General features: G+C 41.6%; 4 protein-coding genes and 1 long non-coding RNA gene across 5 annotated transcripts; all 5 read right to left on the reverse strand.

Moving 5' to 3' along the window:
• Window positions 1-375: 375 nt before the first annotated feature.
• On the reverse strand, window positions 376-2313 carry LOC139141226 (uncharacterized). The gene has a single exon (XM_070710851.1). The coding sequence runs from the start codon at window positions 2311-2313 to the stop codon at window positions 376-378; it is 1938 nt and encodes a 645-aa protein (XP_070566952.1).
• A 6-nt stretch (window positions 2314-2319) lies between these two features.
• LOC139141227 (uncharacterized) lies at window positions 2320-2676 on the reverse strand. The gene has a single exon (XM_070710852.1). The coding sequence runs from the start codon at window positions 2674-2676 to the stop codon at window positions 2320-2322; it is 357 nt and encodes a 118-aa protein (XP_070566953.1).
• Window positions 2677-2702: 26 nt separating this feature from the next.
• On the reverse strand, window positions 2703-3299 carry LOC139141228 (uncharacterized). The gene has a single exon (XM_070710853.1). The coding sequence runs from the start codon at window positions 3297-3299 to the stop codon at window positions 2703-2705; it is 597 nt and encodes a 198-aa protein (XP_070566954.1).
• A 191-nt stretch (window positions 3300-3490) lies between these two features.
• On the reverse strand, window positions 3491-5136 carry LOC139141230 (uncharacterized). Its single transcript, XM_070710854.1, has 2 exons — window positions 5116-5136; window positions 3491-4726 (listed from the first exon to the last, which is right to left on the reverse strand). Exons 1-2 carry the CDS (start codon window positions 5134-5136, stop codon window positions 3491-3493), a joined length of 1257 nt encoding a protein of 418 aa, XP_070566955.1.
• A 5250-nt stretch (window positions 5137-10386) lies between these two features.
• On the reverse strand, window positions 10387-10798 carry LOC139139630 (uncharacterized). The gene is made up of 2 exons (XR_011553846.1): window positions 10599-10798; window positions 10387-10424 (listed from the first exon to the last, which is right to left on the reverse strand). It is a non-coding gene; the product is annotated as an uncharacterized lncRNA (long non-coding RNA).
• Between the last annotated feature and the right edge of the window lie 2879 nt (window positions 10799-13677).

A 13677-nucleotide genomic window follows, 5' to 3' on the forward strand; every position in this document is an offset into this window, starting at 1 on the left:
GTGTTAGTGAGATCCACGTGGCATGTCTACTTGCTTTAAGACAGTGGAAGAAAAACGTGTCTGCCTAGGTGTAATTTAATCTTTAACCTTTTAATTGTTTTACCAAGAAGTTTCTTGACCTTTGTGTCAGAGGGCCTTAAGAAAGATAGAGGGCGATCTTCTGAAAATCTAGTTAGGGTCATGAAGGGTCAATTCAACACACTCCCCGTCTAAAAATGCGCGGTAAGCTGAATTTTTACTAATCATAAATTTCAAATAGAATAAATGCCTACTAATATTTTAGGTCTAAATAAATTCTAAAAGCTAAGAGTATATACGAAAGGGTTCATACTAAGAGAGTCCGTATATAGTGTTCATTGAATTCAATCACAGAGTTCAATTTGTGCTTTCAATCAAAACTAATTCGCTAATAGGTCTGAGGTAGGTTCGATGTTCGCCATCTTTGTAGATCATCATGTCTACTTTTCGCACTTTGTTGTCATCGCTGGGGTAGACCTTCACTATGCGAGCGAGGGGCCAGCTGTTTCTTGCGTATTCTTTCTCTCTCAAAAGAACCACGTCTCCTTCTTTGACATTGATTGTAGATTTGTTCCATTTTGGTCGTGGCTGACGGCTTTGTAGATATTCTTTTCTCCATCGTATCCAGAATTGATCAGCTAGATACTGTACGCGTCGCCAACGTTTTCTACTGTAGATGTCTTGTTGGACAAATGAGCCTGGTGGTGGGGTCGGTGATTGAGTCTTCATGGTGAGTAGCATGTTTGGGGTGAGAGCTTGAGGATCGTTTGCATCTGATGATACAGTTGTTATAGGTCTGGAGTTGACGATGGCGCTGGCTTCTGCCATGAGAGTTGTCAGCAAGTCATGTGTGTATTGTTGCTTGCCTAGTTGATAGTGCATGGAGTCAAGAACGCGTCTGATGGTACCAATTTGTCGTTCCCATATACCGCCGAAGTGGGATGCGTGAGGTGGGTTGAAAATCCACTCACAGTCTCTTGTTGTAAGGAATTTCTTGATGCGGTCTTGATCCAGCTCTTTGGCTGCTGCCTGAAGTTCGTTCTTTGCGCCAATGAAGTTGGTGCCCTGGTCACATCTGAGTTTCTTGATGTTGCCGTGTATAGCTATGAAGCGACGTAGGGCGTTGATGAAGGATGAAGTGTCCATGGAGTCTATTACTTCGATGTGTACTGCTGTAGTGAAGAGACAGACAAAGATAACTGCCCATCTCTTTGCTTCAGACTTACCGGCTCTGGTTTTGCAGGAAGCTATAGTCCAGGGGCCGAATACGTCCATGCCGACGTTGGTGAATGGTGGGGTTTTCTCTGTTCTGTCCGATGGTAGGTCGGCCATGAGTTGAGTGAGTGGTTTTGCTCTCAATCTTCTACATATCGCACATTTGTGTAGTAAACTTCTTACCATGTCATGTACACCCATGATCCAATAGCCATTAGCCCTGACGTTTGACAGGGTGAGTTGTCTGCCTTGATGTTGTACTTGTCGATGTACATGATCGATGATAAGTCGTGAAATGTGGTTGTCCTGTGGGAGGATGATGGGGTGTCGGCCGCAGAGGTCGAGTTCCGATTGGCGAAATCTTCCTCCAACGCGGATGAGTCCTTTGTCATCATTGAATGGGTTCATCTGGCTGATGGGATTTCGTTTCTGTAGTTTGTTGTTGTCAGTGCTTGCTGACTTTGTGGCAGATAGTATCTCATATTCTTTATGAAACACACTTTTCTGTACTGGGCGTAGCATGATTTTTTCTGCTTGTGCCATCATCTCAATTTTCAGTTCTTCTGGAGACTTCTCTTTCTCCTTTTTGTCTGTTTTTTCTGGTGATTTTCTTTGTCTGATTTTGCCTATTAAGTTGGCAATACTTCTCTTCAAGGATCTCCATGATGAGAATCGTTGAAATCGGTGAGCACCTAAGTCGTCTTGTTCTACTTCCTTCATTGATGTGTTGAGGACAGCAAGTTGTTTGCGGACCTCAGGGTCTTCGTCACTTACTGTGTATTTGTGTTCTGTTTCTTCGTGGTTGTCTTGCTCGTCTCGCTGCCACAGGAATGCTGGTCCTGATAGCCAGATAGTTGAGTTGAGTTTTTGGGCTGGTACGCTGCGTGATGCGATGTCAGCTGGATTTTCGTGTGTAGACACATGTCGCCACTGGTGTGGTGATGAGATGTTGTGTATCTTTTCTACTCTGTTCGCTACGTATATGTGGAAACGTTTCGAGCTGTTGTTTATATATCCAAGGACGATTTCGCTGTCCGTGTGATATATGACGTTGTCGATGTTCAAGCCGATTTCTGACATGATCATCTATGTGAGTTCCGTCACTAGGATGGCTGCACACAGTTCTAGGCAAGGTATGGAGACTGCATGAGTCGGGTTTACCTTTGCTTTGCCAAGTATGAATGATACGTTGACATTGTCTTCATGGTTGGTCAACCGCAGGTACGCTACAGCACCTATGGCTTCATTGCTGGCGTCAGAGAAAATGTGACACTCAGTTTTCTTTATGGGTCCGAAGGTGGGTGGAGTGTAGCATCGCTGTAGCTGTATCTTTGTGATGTAGTTGAGGTTGTTGCACCAGCGGGTCCATCTGGGCAAGTATTTCTCTGGTAGTGTTTCATCCCATCCAAGGTTTGATGAGTTGCGTCCTTTAGTTTCTGTCATGAGGCCTCGTAGTATTAGTTTTCCTTCTATGGAAACTGGTGCAGTATATCGAGTAGATCGTATATTGTGTTGACGATCGCCAGTACTCCCCGCCGTGAGAATGGCTTCTCCTTCAAGTCTACTTCGAATGTGAATGCGTCCGCCTCTAGAGACCACTTGACCCCTAATGATCTCTGTGTCGGTAAGGTGTCTTGGTTGAAATCCAAACTCTGTAGATCTTTGGCTCGTACTTCGTTTGGAAGTGCTGTCATGACTTCTTCGTCATTAGAAACGATCTTGTGGAAGTTAACGTTTCTGGTCGCTAGTAAGTCTCTTGTTCTATTGATGAGACTGATAGCTTTCTGTGCATCTGGTGCTGAGGTTAGTCCGTCGTCGACGTAAAAGTTCTTGTCAATGAACTCTTTCACGTCTTCTCCATATGTAGATACACCGTCTTCAGCGATCTTTCTCAGTCCGAAGGTAGCAATGGCTGGTGAGGAGACATTGCCAAACAGGTGTACGTTCATTCTGTACTGAATTACTGGTTTCGTGGGGTCGTTGTCTTTGAACCAAAAGAAGCGCAGATAGTCTCTGTGTTCTTTGTTGACGTGGAAGCTGTGAAACATTTGTTCTACGTCGCCCATTACTGCTGTCTGCTCGCGTCGGAATCATAGCAGGATACCGAGGAGGCTGTTCATTTGGTCAGGTCCCTGAAGCAATGCGTCGTTCAAGGAGACTCCGTTGTACTTTGCACTGGAGTCGAATACTACTCTGATCTGCTGTTTCTTGGGATGGTAGACACCGAAGTGTGGTAGGTACCATGTGTTGTCGGCATCTATTTCGTCTTCTGGAACGGGACTTGAGTGGTTCTAAACTGAAAGTATTCTTCCATCATTTGTGGTTTACACTGAAGCTGATTCTGTAGATTGTAGAATCGGTTCAGAGCTGATTGTCGGTTGTTCGGTAATTTCTTCGGGTCTTGCCTGAAGGGGAGAGGAAGTTCTAGATTGCCTTCCTCATTTACATGGACTTCTCGTTGCATGATGTCCAGGAATTGCTTGTCTTCAATGGAGGGTGCCTTTTGTTCGTCGTAAGGTGTCCGCTTGAAGACGGTGGTGCCGAAGTTGACGGGTTTCGGGCTTATTATGTCTTTGATGTGGATGTGATGATTACATTCGAGCGCTGATTCATCGTAGCTGTTGAGGGTTGCAGTCGTACGTTGTACTGAAGTGCGGATTACACCTCTTGCTGTCTCTAGGCACAGTTCACCTGAAATTGTCCACCCTAGGTCGGTGCGTTGAGCCCAAGGGGAGTTTACAGGTCCGTTTCTTGTTTCTCTGACTTTCAGTGGTTCTGGGCAGTTTCTGCCGATGAGGAGATGAATTCCGACGTTCTTTTTTGGTTCTGGAATGTAATCGATGATGGGCTTCAGATGTTTGAAGGCCTTGCAGATGTCTGGTGTGGGTATTTCGTTCTTGTCGCTCGGTATGTTGTCATTTTCTAGTAGGACGGGAAGAGAGAATTTTTTCTTTCCGTCATGTGATTCTATGATGACGCGGTTGCTACGTCGTCCCTTTCTGAGTTCTCCTTTGCCGCTGCATGTTGACAGTTCGTATTCAAGGTCTGGGCCGTGTATCTTCAGTGTGTCGAAGAGGTGGCTGTCACCCATACAGGCGTTGGACTGGTCGTCTAGGACTACGTAAGTTTCTATGTAGTCTGCTGGTCGGTCTTGTGTGTACACCTTTGCGAGGACTATCTTCCCACACGAACGTCCGGCTGGGCATTTCGTGAGTCTGGTACATTTTGTTGTAGCTTCTTGGGTTTCCTTTTCTTTATCTTCTGGTTTAGCTTCGGTTGTTTTCTGCTTAGACCTGTCACCGGGTGTAGCGTGGAGACAGGTGATGTGTTTCTTGCTCTTGCATATGGCGCACTCGATGGTCGATGTGCAGTCTTTGACGAGATGTTTCTCAGTGCATTTAAAGCACAAGCCTTTCTTCTTACACAGTTCAATTCTGTCAGCAACTGGTTGCTTTGCAAATGCTTTGCAATCTTTCAGGTCATGTCCTTTAGCCTCGTGGAAGAGCCCTTATGAAAATTTTAGCCTTCCCGACAAGATTTTCGGAGCTCTCCAGAAAAGGTCCCGCAGTGGTCCAGGAGCTCTCCAGGACCATCTTTCCGGGAGAGCGTGGCATTGCTATTCAAATTAGGTTTGCTGGATCCCTCCCGGAAAGATTAATGTCTCTCTGCAGGACAGGCTAGCTGTTCGCTCTGCTGGACGGTTATAGCTGCCGCTCTGCCGGGCTGGTTAGGTGTCGCTCTGCCGGGCGGGTTAGGTGTCGCTCTGCCGGGCAGGTTAGCTGCCCCTCTGCTGGGCAGATTAGCTGCTGCTCTGCCAGGCTAGCTAGCTACTGCTCTGCCAGGCAGGCTAGCTGCTGCTCTGCCATACAAAAATCAACCTACCTTCTGCAATCTGACTAACATTTACTCCAACAACCTGAAACTTATCACTGCTGCTGAAAATCAGCCATTAATAAGCCATCATCTCACAACCTACACCACTCTGCTGCCCCCCCCAAAAGAATGCAAGGGCTAAAAATTTGGTAGGAATAAAATTTAATCCACCATATTTTTAAAGCCAATCAACATGACCGTATAAAAAATGTTCAAGTGTCCGTAAAGTCCTTAACTTCATATTGTCACAACGACGGATTATTCTGAAAGACTTGTACTTGTCTGTTACAGCTTTGGTTATTGCTTGACTTGTCATCTTGAAGTTGTCCTATGTGTAAGCTGGAAAAAATATAAAAAAGTTTAAGTCAGATATAAAGTTTATCAAACTTATGACAAAATTATGTATGCAAGTTAGAATCCTCGTTGGAGTTGAAAATTTTGACTCGTTCAACAGCCATCAAACATTGAAGACTGTGAAATTTGCATGTATTCATAAAATAAAGAAAATGTTCCCTCAACTTGTGAATGACAAAATGTGATTTATAGCAGTAGTCTAGTATCAATCTGTTCAACTTGCAATTTGCTTCAAACTAGGAAAGTAGTAGAATCATTGGCATAAAACAAAATTTAATTTGCAGATGATTTTATCCCCTGCAGTTATTCCGTTAAGATTGTAGACTTCACCATGCAAAACTCGCTTGGTTTGAGTACGCTTCATTGCATACCTACATGAACTTTCTAAAGCCAAATTGAAACATAGTTAGAAAAAAGGTAGGTCTTTGTACTGAGCTTATATCTAAGTTGCTTATCAAAAGGTTGCAGCATTAAATGCAATAGAATATGTATGCATATTTTGTGATGTAAGAGTTCATGTAGAACTTCAATGAAATATTGTTATGAAATATTGTAAATTAATTACTGATTCCCCTTACAATATGCCAGCAAAATATCTACAGGTTACATATAAACAAATGTCAAAATACGTTAATAAAAATTTTAAAATAAACTTCATTTTAAGGACACCACGTTCAGAAGATCTTATAAGCAGACAGATGTATATTGATGTCATAGAGAAGTACGTTTGGAATACCGGTACATGTAGCACTGTAGCAGGTACCAGACTCGGTTAAGAGTTTGAGAACTTAATTCGTATCCAACAATTCCTACATGTATTGTTCTTTCTTTGTTTTATATCTGTCCTTTTATATCGTACATTGAGGGAAATTTGTATACATGAGCAAAAGTTTTACCTTTGCCAATGCAAGAGAGAAGTATATATTGTCGATAATAGTATGTACTCCATTTTTTGTGTACACTGTACCACGGTCCCTCTATCGTTGTACACTCTACGTTCAACCTCACGAGTTATACCAATTTATTAGAATTCATACAATTGAACAGTATTACTCGAGAATTGCGCCGAACAAAAACAGTAAAAACTACGTCTTCACGTCGCAGAGAAGGCAAATCGAAAATGTACTTACCGAAGTTTAAACGATCGCCTAGATCCACGGGGATGTTATGGTGATCATTGTTCAAATCGACGAGCCGATCGATCTCCCACAAGCTGATCATGACGACGATGACTTTTTTACGCGTCGTAAACATTGCCTATAGGTTTTACATACATAGTTAGCGTGTATGAAGTCGTCACGACGATGTCAAACAGCAAATTTACGCGAAATTTTGTCAAACTTATAGGGAAAAATCAGCGACAATTTACTCAGTAATTCAAAGGTCGTAACTGTCCAAAATTGCCGCTGAGATTTGACCTTTGATTGTTTTACCAATCTGACCAATCATAACGAAGTCTTCACATGATCTATGATGTCATCATGCGTGATACTATTACTTCCGGTACAAAGTCCTCGCGATCGCTGCAGTGTAACTAGCATGAAGTACAGCGGACTTCAAAAGCGTTTAAAAAGTACACTGACGGAAAGTTCATTGAAAAAACCTAGAGCGTTCGATCGACTATCCAAGCAACAGTACATTGAGAGCTCCTGTGGCCATGACTAAGTCGCGACACGATGTCAGAATATAGCAGGAATATAGTGGCGAAACCCTACGTATAGCATTCCCATATGCCGCCGTGCTACAAGTTACAACTGTGTATTGTATGTACCTTTTCAGTTTTACGGGACCCAAGTTTCAATGAAAATTGTATTCTTTGCGACAGAGTGAGATACGAAAACCAGTTCAACTGTGTAAACTTGTGTTTGCATGTGTTTCTCCGGAGAGTTGAGGTTACACGTATTACGTGCACGGACATGCATCCATGGGTTGAGAACACAATAACAATAATGAAAATGGATTTACAAGATTTATTCCCTTGTCTTAAAAACTTCAAAAGTCGGCGATTTAGTAACTGCACTGATCAAAGTAAAATGATGTTTTTGGAAATAATTGTCGATGAGATAATTTGTAAGGTCAAATATTGTCACAGACGTGATGTAAATCCTATAATAAAAGCAAGCAATGAAATGTTATTGTTATCAATTATTATTTCCTTCGTGGACTACGGCCGATTTTCTAGAGATTTTCGTTGCTGCCATGAATTTAATTTTGAATTTTTTTCACGGATTAATTTATCATTGGCTCAAAAGTAACCTGATGGGCAAAGAAAACATTTTCATAGGAATCTTTTGTGGCTGCCTATAGTGTACTCATGAAACAGCATTGTTAATCATCAGAATACCCTTTTAGCAGTTTGTAGCTCGATCGCCTCAATCACATCATAGCAGCTTTTACTGTCTATTAATTATCACACTGTGAATGAACTATTAGCACTGCAAACCCACGCTCACGTTCATACATCGCTTGGGCTTATGTATACCATCTGCAAACTTCATTTATTTTTATTTTATTTTTTTATATTTGTGATAGACAATACCGCAGCAAATATTAAGCTTACTGATCGCCTCTGTGCAACTATGAACACATGTAAGTCGATCTGTCCTCTGCTACCTCCATGGTCTGATAGTCAAAATACATTAAGTGCAGAGATGCTGCTCCACTCCTATCATTTTCTGTCGCTCTACGGACAGATTTGTTGTTAGATATATCTGATCAGCCACAATTATTAGGCCACTAATGTTCCTGCAGAGATGCTGCACCATTCAAGTAATTTGCTGCCGCTCTGCCGGACAGATTTGTAACAAAGTGATCTGCCCAGCTAGCGGGGCAGATTCTGCGGGCCAGAAATCTGCCCTGGAACTCTGCAGCTTAGTCCCAGAACAGTCCTGTCGCTCTCCTGCAGCTTTCCTGCCGCTCTCCTGCCAGGACCTCATTTTTGTAAGGGAGACATTGTTTTTTCTTCATTTGATGATTTTGTTGCGTGTACACGCGCTCTGGTCTTCGTATGTTGACTGGATTTTGACTTACTTGTTCCAGGGTGTGTGTCGTCTGGTCTTGGAATATCAGGATCGCATGCTGCTTTCGCTGTGTCTTTCAGGAAGTCTTTGAAGAACTTGAATGGAGGAAATGTTTTGTGGCGTCGTTTGTATGATGCCACGTTATCTCTCCACTTGTTGAGGACGAATCTTGGTAACTTCTCCATGACGGGCTTGAGTCCCTGTGGTGTATTGAGGGACGAAAGGTCAGGGAGTTTTCTCATGTGTGCCTCTGTGTTAGAGCACAAGTCTGATAGTTCGAGTAGCTTTTTGCTTTCGTCTGGTTTAACTTTCGGGAAGGACTTCAGTCTTTCCAGGATTACTGCGGTGATGACTGCAGGGTTGCCGAATCTGTCTTCTAGTTCTATCCAAGCCTCTCTATATGACTCGTCTGGGTCGTCTACATATCGTTGTAGATGGTCTTCGACGATTTTCTGCGGATCTCCCTGTGTGTATTTATGCAGGAAGTCCAGTTTCTCAGATGTCTGTTGTTACAGTGGCCTCGAATGATCTTTTCCATGACATGTACATGGTTGGGTCGCCTCCAAATGTTATTGGTTGTTGTAGTGGTAGACGTTGACGGGCCATCATTTTGGCTATCTCCGTCAGGGGTTGCATGTTGTTGTTGTTCTGGCTTGTTGTAGGTGTCTGTTGATTTGAAGTAGGTGTGACTGTCTCACCTGATTCTGTTGGTGTTCCCTGTCCTGGTTGTATCAGTAGAGGGGATGATTCTAAGTCTTTGTTTTGTACTTTGGGTAGGAACTCGGTAAAGGTCAGTGCTGGTAATGGATCTTGCTTCATTTCTCTTTTCATTGCAATGTACGTGATACATGGTCGTTTGATGACTGGTCTGGTGTAGTAAGTGTCTGTACTGGTAAGAATTTTCTTCCGCTACTTGCTGGAGGGTTTCTGAATCTATCCTTGCCTTTTCTGCTTTCATTTCAGCTTCGATAACTTTGATTTTTGCTTGATGGTGAGCAACTGTCTTCATATACTCTGCCTCTCTTGCTGCAGAGCGTGCCTTGCCTTGTGCCTTTAATGCGTTTGTTCTGGATGATGTTGATGATCTGGTTCTGTGTGAACTACGCAAACTGCCTAGTGTAGATCCTCTTTCGGATGGTGATTTGAAGTTGGGGGCGCTGTTTTCAGCTCTCCTTATCTTTGCATCGTTAATGTATTCATTTGCTTGTTCAATGTTCCTATTGAAGCTTATTTCCGTTAATTCTGCTTGCTCCTTACCTTCTGGAGTCTTGTCTTGTTGATAAAGTCTCTGAAGTTTGTTCCAAGTTTGTTCATATTCCTTGGAAAGTGCCTCTGCTGTATCAATTTTGCTTTCTGTTGGGTCCTGCATCCCCCTGAGGTCGATGAGAACTCCCCTTGTTTGGTTCCAAATGCTTGACAGGGCCTTTTCAGTGTTCAAGGTAGCATAGAGCAGTGTGCTTTCGTTTTTTCTACTGTCCTGTAGAGGGCGCCCTTCAGTTCGGGCAGCAGATCCACCTTCAGCAGTGGCCGTCCCACTGGGAACCGCCCCTTCCTTTGTTTGTTCTGTGGTATTTTCTGCCTTAGAAATATCTCCTTGATTTTCATTTTGAGATTCTGTGTGGGCTGGTTGTTCAGCTCCTTCGACTTTATTTTCATCCATTATAGTTTCTTTGAGTCAGTTGTAGTTGGCTGTATATGTGCATACAGTTGGCCTACCTTGCATAGCCTATATGCCAGTGTCCGCTGTGCACTCGAGCCAGTGTCTTGTCCAATGGTTCACTGGTTGTCAGCAATGTTTCACTTGCGACGATTTTTCACTTCCGACGATTTTTCACTGTGGCGGAGTCCAGTTACTTTTGTATCCGCTAAGTGCCAACCACTCCAAGAAATAACCACCCTCAGTTGCTTTAGTTTAGAGTAGATTTATTCAAGAAGCGGTGAAAACTGGGTAAATAAAGAGATTAAAATACAAGGTCATTCATTGTCTACATCGGAGAGTCGAGGTAAATCAAGTTCAAAGTAAACGGAAAAAGAACTAAATTCTACTAAAATATCTAAGCACTGCATTCAAAATGGTCCTCTAAATAATTGGAAAGTCATAAAAGGAAATCAACTTACATCGTTGCGCCTACAGTCCTACTTTTGGCTGGAGTGTTAGTGAGATCCACGTGGCATGTCTACTTGCTTTAAGACAGTGGAAGAAAAAACGTGTCTGCCTGGGTGTAATTTAATCTTTAACCTTTTAATTGTTTTACCAAGAAGTTTCTTGACCTTTGTGTCAGAGGGCCTTAAGAAAGATAGAGGGCGATCTTCTGAAAATCTAGTTGGGGTCATGAAGGGTCAATTCAACACAGGTGTTTCGAAAATAGTAAGCGCATCCTGCCCCACATGGGGCACCCGCCATATATCAATCTGTAAGTCAGATAGGTAGTGGTCACTAACTAAGGCCCAATGTCACCAATGCCATCAGCGATCATTTGTCGAAGAGAGATATTATATTTATCTACCAGCTTGTGATACCTGCCAAAAAGCGTACGAATGTAGAGACAAGTCTTGCTCTGGTGTAACGTTGATTTAACAGTTTGTAAGAGAGATGGCCATGTCTCTCTAAAAAATCACTATATAATAACTTATGCTCTTGCACATCGAATAAGCTGGGAAATGAAATGTATACGCCATAAGCTGGTGAGAGTGGAATATTACTGATGAAGTGTGGAAAATCGATTATACTAAAGTTGAAATCACCTCTCTTGTCATATAGCCTAATAGAAAGGTGACCAATAGAGTAAAATTCAAGTAAAATGTCCAGATATGAAGCATAAGAGGCCGTTTCTTTAATTTATTTAATCTCCAATTCTGGAGGATAAAATCATAGCGAGATATTTACTGAATTCAGAGTTATTCATTAAAATAGCATAGTCTATGTAGCTAATGTTAGTCGAAAGTTCTAGCTACTGAGACTTTTTTCTGTTTGATTAGGTTCTGGATAAATTCTGCCTCGTATGAGAACAGAAATAAGTCGGCAAGCAAGGGCGCACAGTTAGTGCCCATAGGAATTCCTATACACTGTTAGAAAATGTGACCTCCAAATTCAACAAATGTGTTGTCAATGAGGAAATCAAGCATACTGATAATGTCTTTCTCTGTATAAAACACTTTAGCGTTAGTAATATTTTTAACAAAATATGTAGAATTATACTCTAATACTACATATTTGTAACAGCGTAAACCGTTTGTGGAGGTGCATCAAATCTGAAATAAAGAGGCGAGAACTATAGCAGAAGTGTTATTAAATAATTTTCCCTCTAGATTCATGTTGCCACTTGAATGTCACAGTGATCAAAGTAGAAATTGTGTCTCGAATATTTTCAGGGAAGGGTGTTATTTACTGGGTGTGCATAAGATCTATAGCAACCCAAGACAACTACAGTCAGATGGTCTTGTTGAGAGATACAATATGCCGATAGTCAGTTACATAAAAGCTTACATGGCCCAAATAAACACCAATCGGATTGGGATGAAAGTATCAGTCTAGCTACATTGCATATCGTTCATGCTTACACTCATATACAGGGGAGACCTCCCATCTTTTGATGTTAGAGAGGGATATATACTTACCGTTGTTGTGTCACTGTTTAAGCGATGTATATTCATTAATAATAATAATAATATTTATTGCTTTAAAAACGCCTTCCATGTAAAAGACATCTCAAGGCGCAGTACATTTCAGTTATAAAAATAGAGCAATGAAAATGGTTAAAAATCACACAAGTAACTCTCTTTAAAAAGGTAATTTTAAATGAGACTTAAAAACGTTAAAATTATCAACAAATCGGAGTTTCGATGGCAGCCTGTTCCACAGCCGCGGAGCACAAACAGAAAATGACCTATCTTTGTAAAACACAGTGTTAGCGATAAGCTGTTGTAAACTGATCGCTGCACCATCAGCAGTCGACCGAAGAGATCGCCCCAGATTACGAACGCATATAAGCTCTTTTATGTATCTCAGCGCCGTGTCGTTTAAAACCTTGAACGTTAAGCACAAAATTTTAAACTCTGTTCACTTATAAATAGGTAGCCAGTGTAAACTGCGTAGTACAGGTTGAATGGGATCTGGTTTTCTTTATTTTGAATACTAGGAGTGCAGCTGAATTTTTGTATCAGTTGTAACTTCCTGATTTGATAATTCGGAAGGCCAAACATCAAACTATTACAGTAATCGAGTCTTGATGTAACAAACGCATGTACTAATTTTTCTGCAGAACTTGTATCAAGAAAATTACGGATTTTTCCAATTTTCCATAAAGCAAATGAAGCAGACTTACATAAATTTGTGATGTGAGCTGACATAGATGCTGTTGCATCAAGTGTAACACCAAGATCACGAACTACAGGGGATGAATGCTTCGATAAAGTTTGTTTGTAACGAGTGATAGTGAGCGCGCGAGCGTGAGTGCTTCTGAACTCTACTACGTGTGGAGGGGTCTCAGTCAGAAAAAATGCGACAACTTAGCCGGTTATTAAACCACTCTTTTTTGAGAGTGGGGATTTGGCCAAACGGTTCTGTCTGTTGCTTCTCTGCTAGGTGACTGATACCGTAGGTTGTGGGTTCGAACCCGATTGAAAACACCGTATTGACACAGATATTAAAGCAGCAAATGGGGTTTCTCATAGGTAGTGATTATGTAGCAGAATTGAAAGATAAACTACAAGATGTTCAGGAACATGTAAGAGAGTAATTACAAACTACTGTGGACATACAGAAATGTCATTATGACCAACTTGCTGCAAAGCATGGTTTAATGTTGGTGAATTTGTCTGAGTTAAAGACGAAAGACGTCATAAAGGTTTTTCTTCAAAATTAAAATTGGCATATGAGCATCCTTACTTAATAATTTATAAGATCTCCAGTCAATTTAGAGTTTAACCTAGGACTAATTACAACAGAAATTATTTCTTCACCATGACCTTTGGGAAGGTCACACTAATGACATACCGAAAGTATAGGAAAATATAATTGGCGGAAATAGGTTAAATTTGCATGTATTCAAATTAGTTACATGTTGCCTTTACAATGACTGCTATAAACACAGTTTGGGCGTGTAAACTGAAACTCAAGTGACTTTTTTGGTTGCCGCACAATTTAGAAAATATTCAACAAGTTATATACTGGTATAGAACAATAAATGTCATGCAA

Source organism: Ptychodera flava, chromosome 9 (genome assembly GCF_041260155.1).
Source record: "Ptychodera flava strain L36383 chromosome 9, AS_Pfla_20210202, whole genome shotgun sequence".
NCBI lineage: Eukaryota > Metazoa > Hemichordata > Enteropneusta > Ptychoderidae > Ptychodera > Ptychodera flava.

Coding starts and splice junctions, on each gene's coding strand:
- LOC139141226 (XM_070710851.1), bottom strand. CDS start 2,313: ATGTCAGAAATCGGCTTGAACATCGACAACGTCATATATCACACGGAC.
- LOC139141227 (XM_070710852.1), bottom strand. CDS start 2,676: ATGACAGAAACTAAAGGACGCAACTCATCAAACCTTGGATGGGATGAA.
- LOC139141228 (XM_070710853.1), bottom strand. CDS start 3,299: ATGGGCGACGTAGAACAAATGTTTCACAGCTTCCACGTCAACAAAGAA.
- LOC139141230 (XM_070710854.1), bottom strand. CDS start 5,136: ATGTTAGTCAGATTGCAGAAG. Junction 4,727..5,115: donor TGTTAGTCAGATTGCAGAAG/GTAGGTTGATTT, acceptor CTCTTCCACGAG/GCTAAAGGACATGACCTGAA.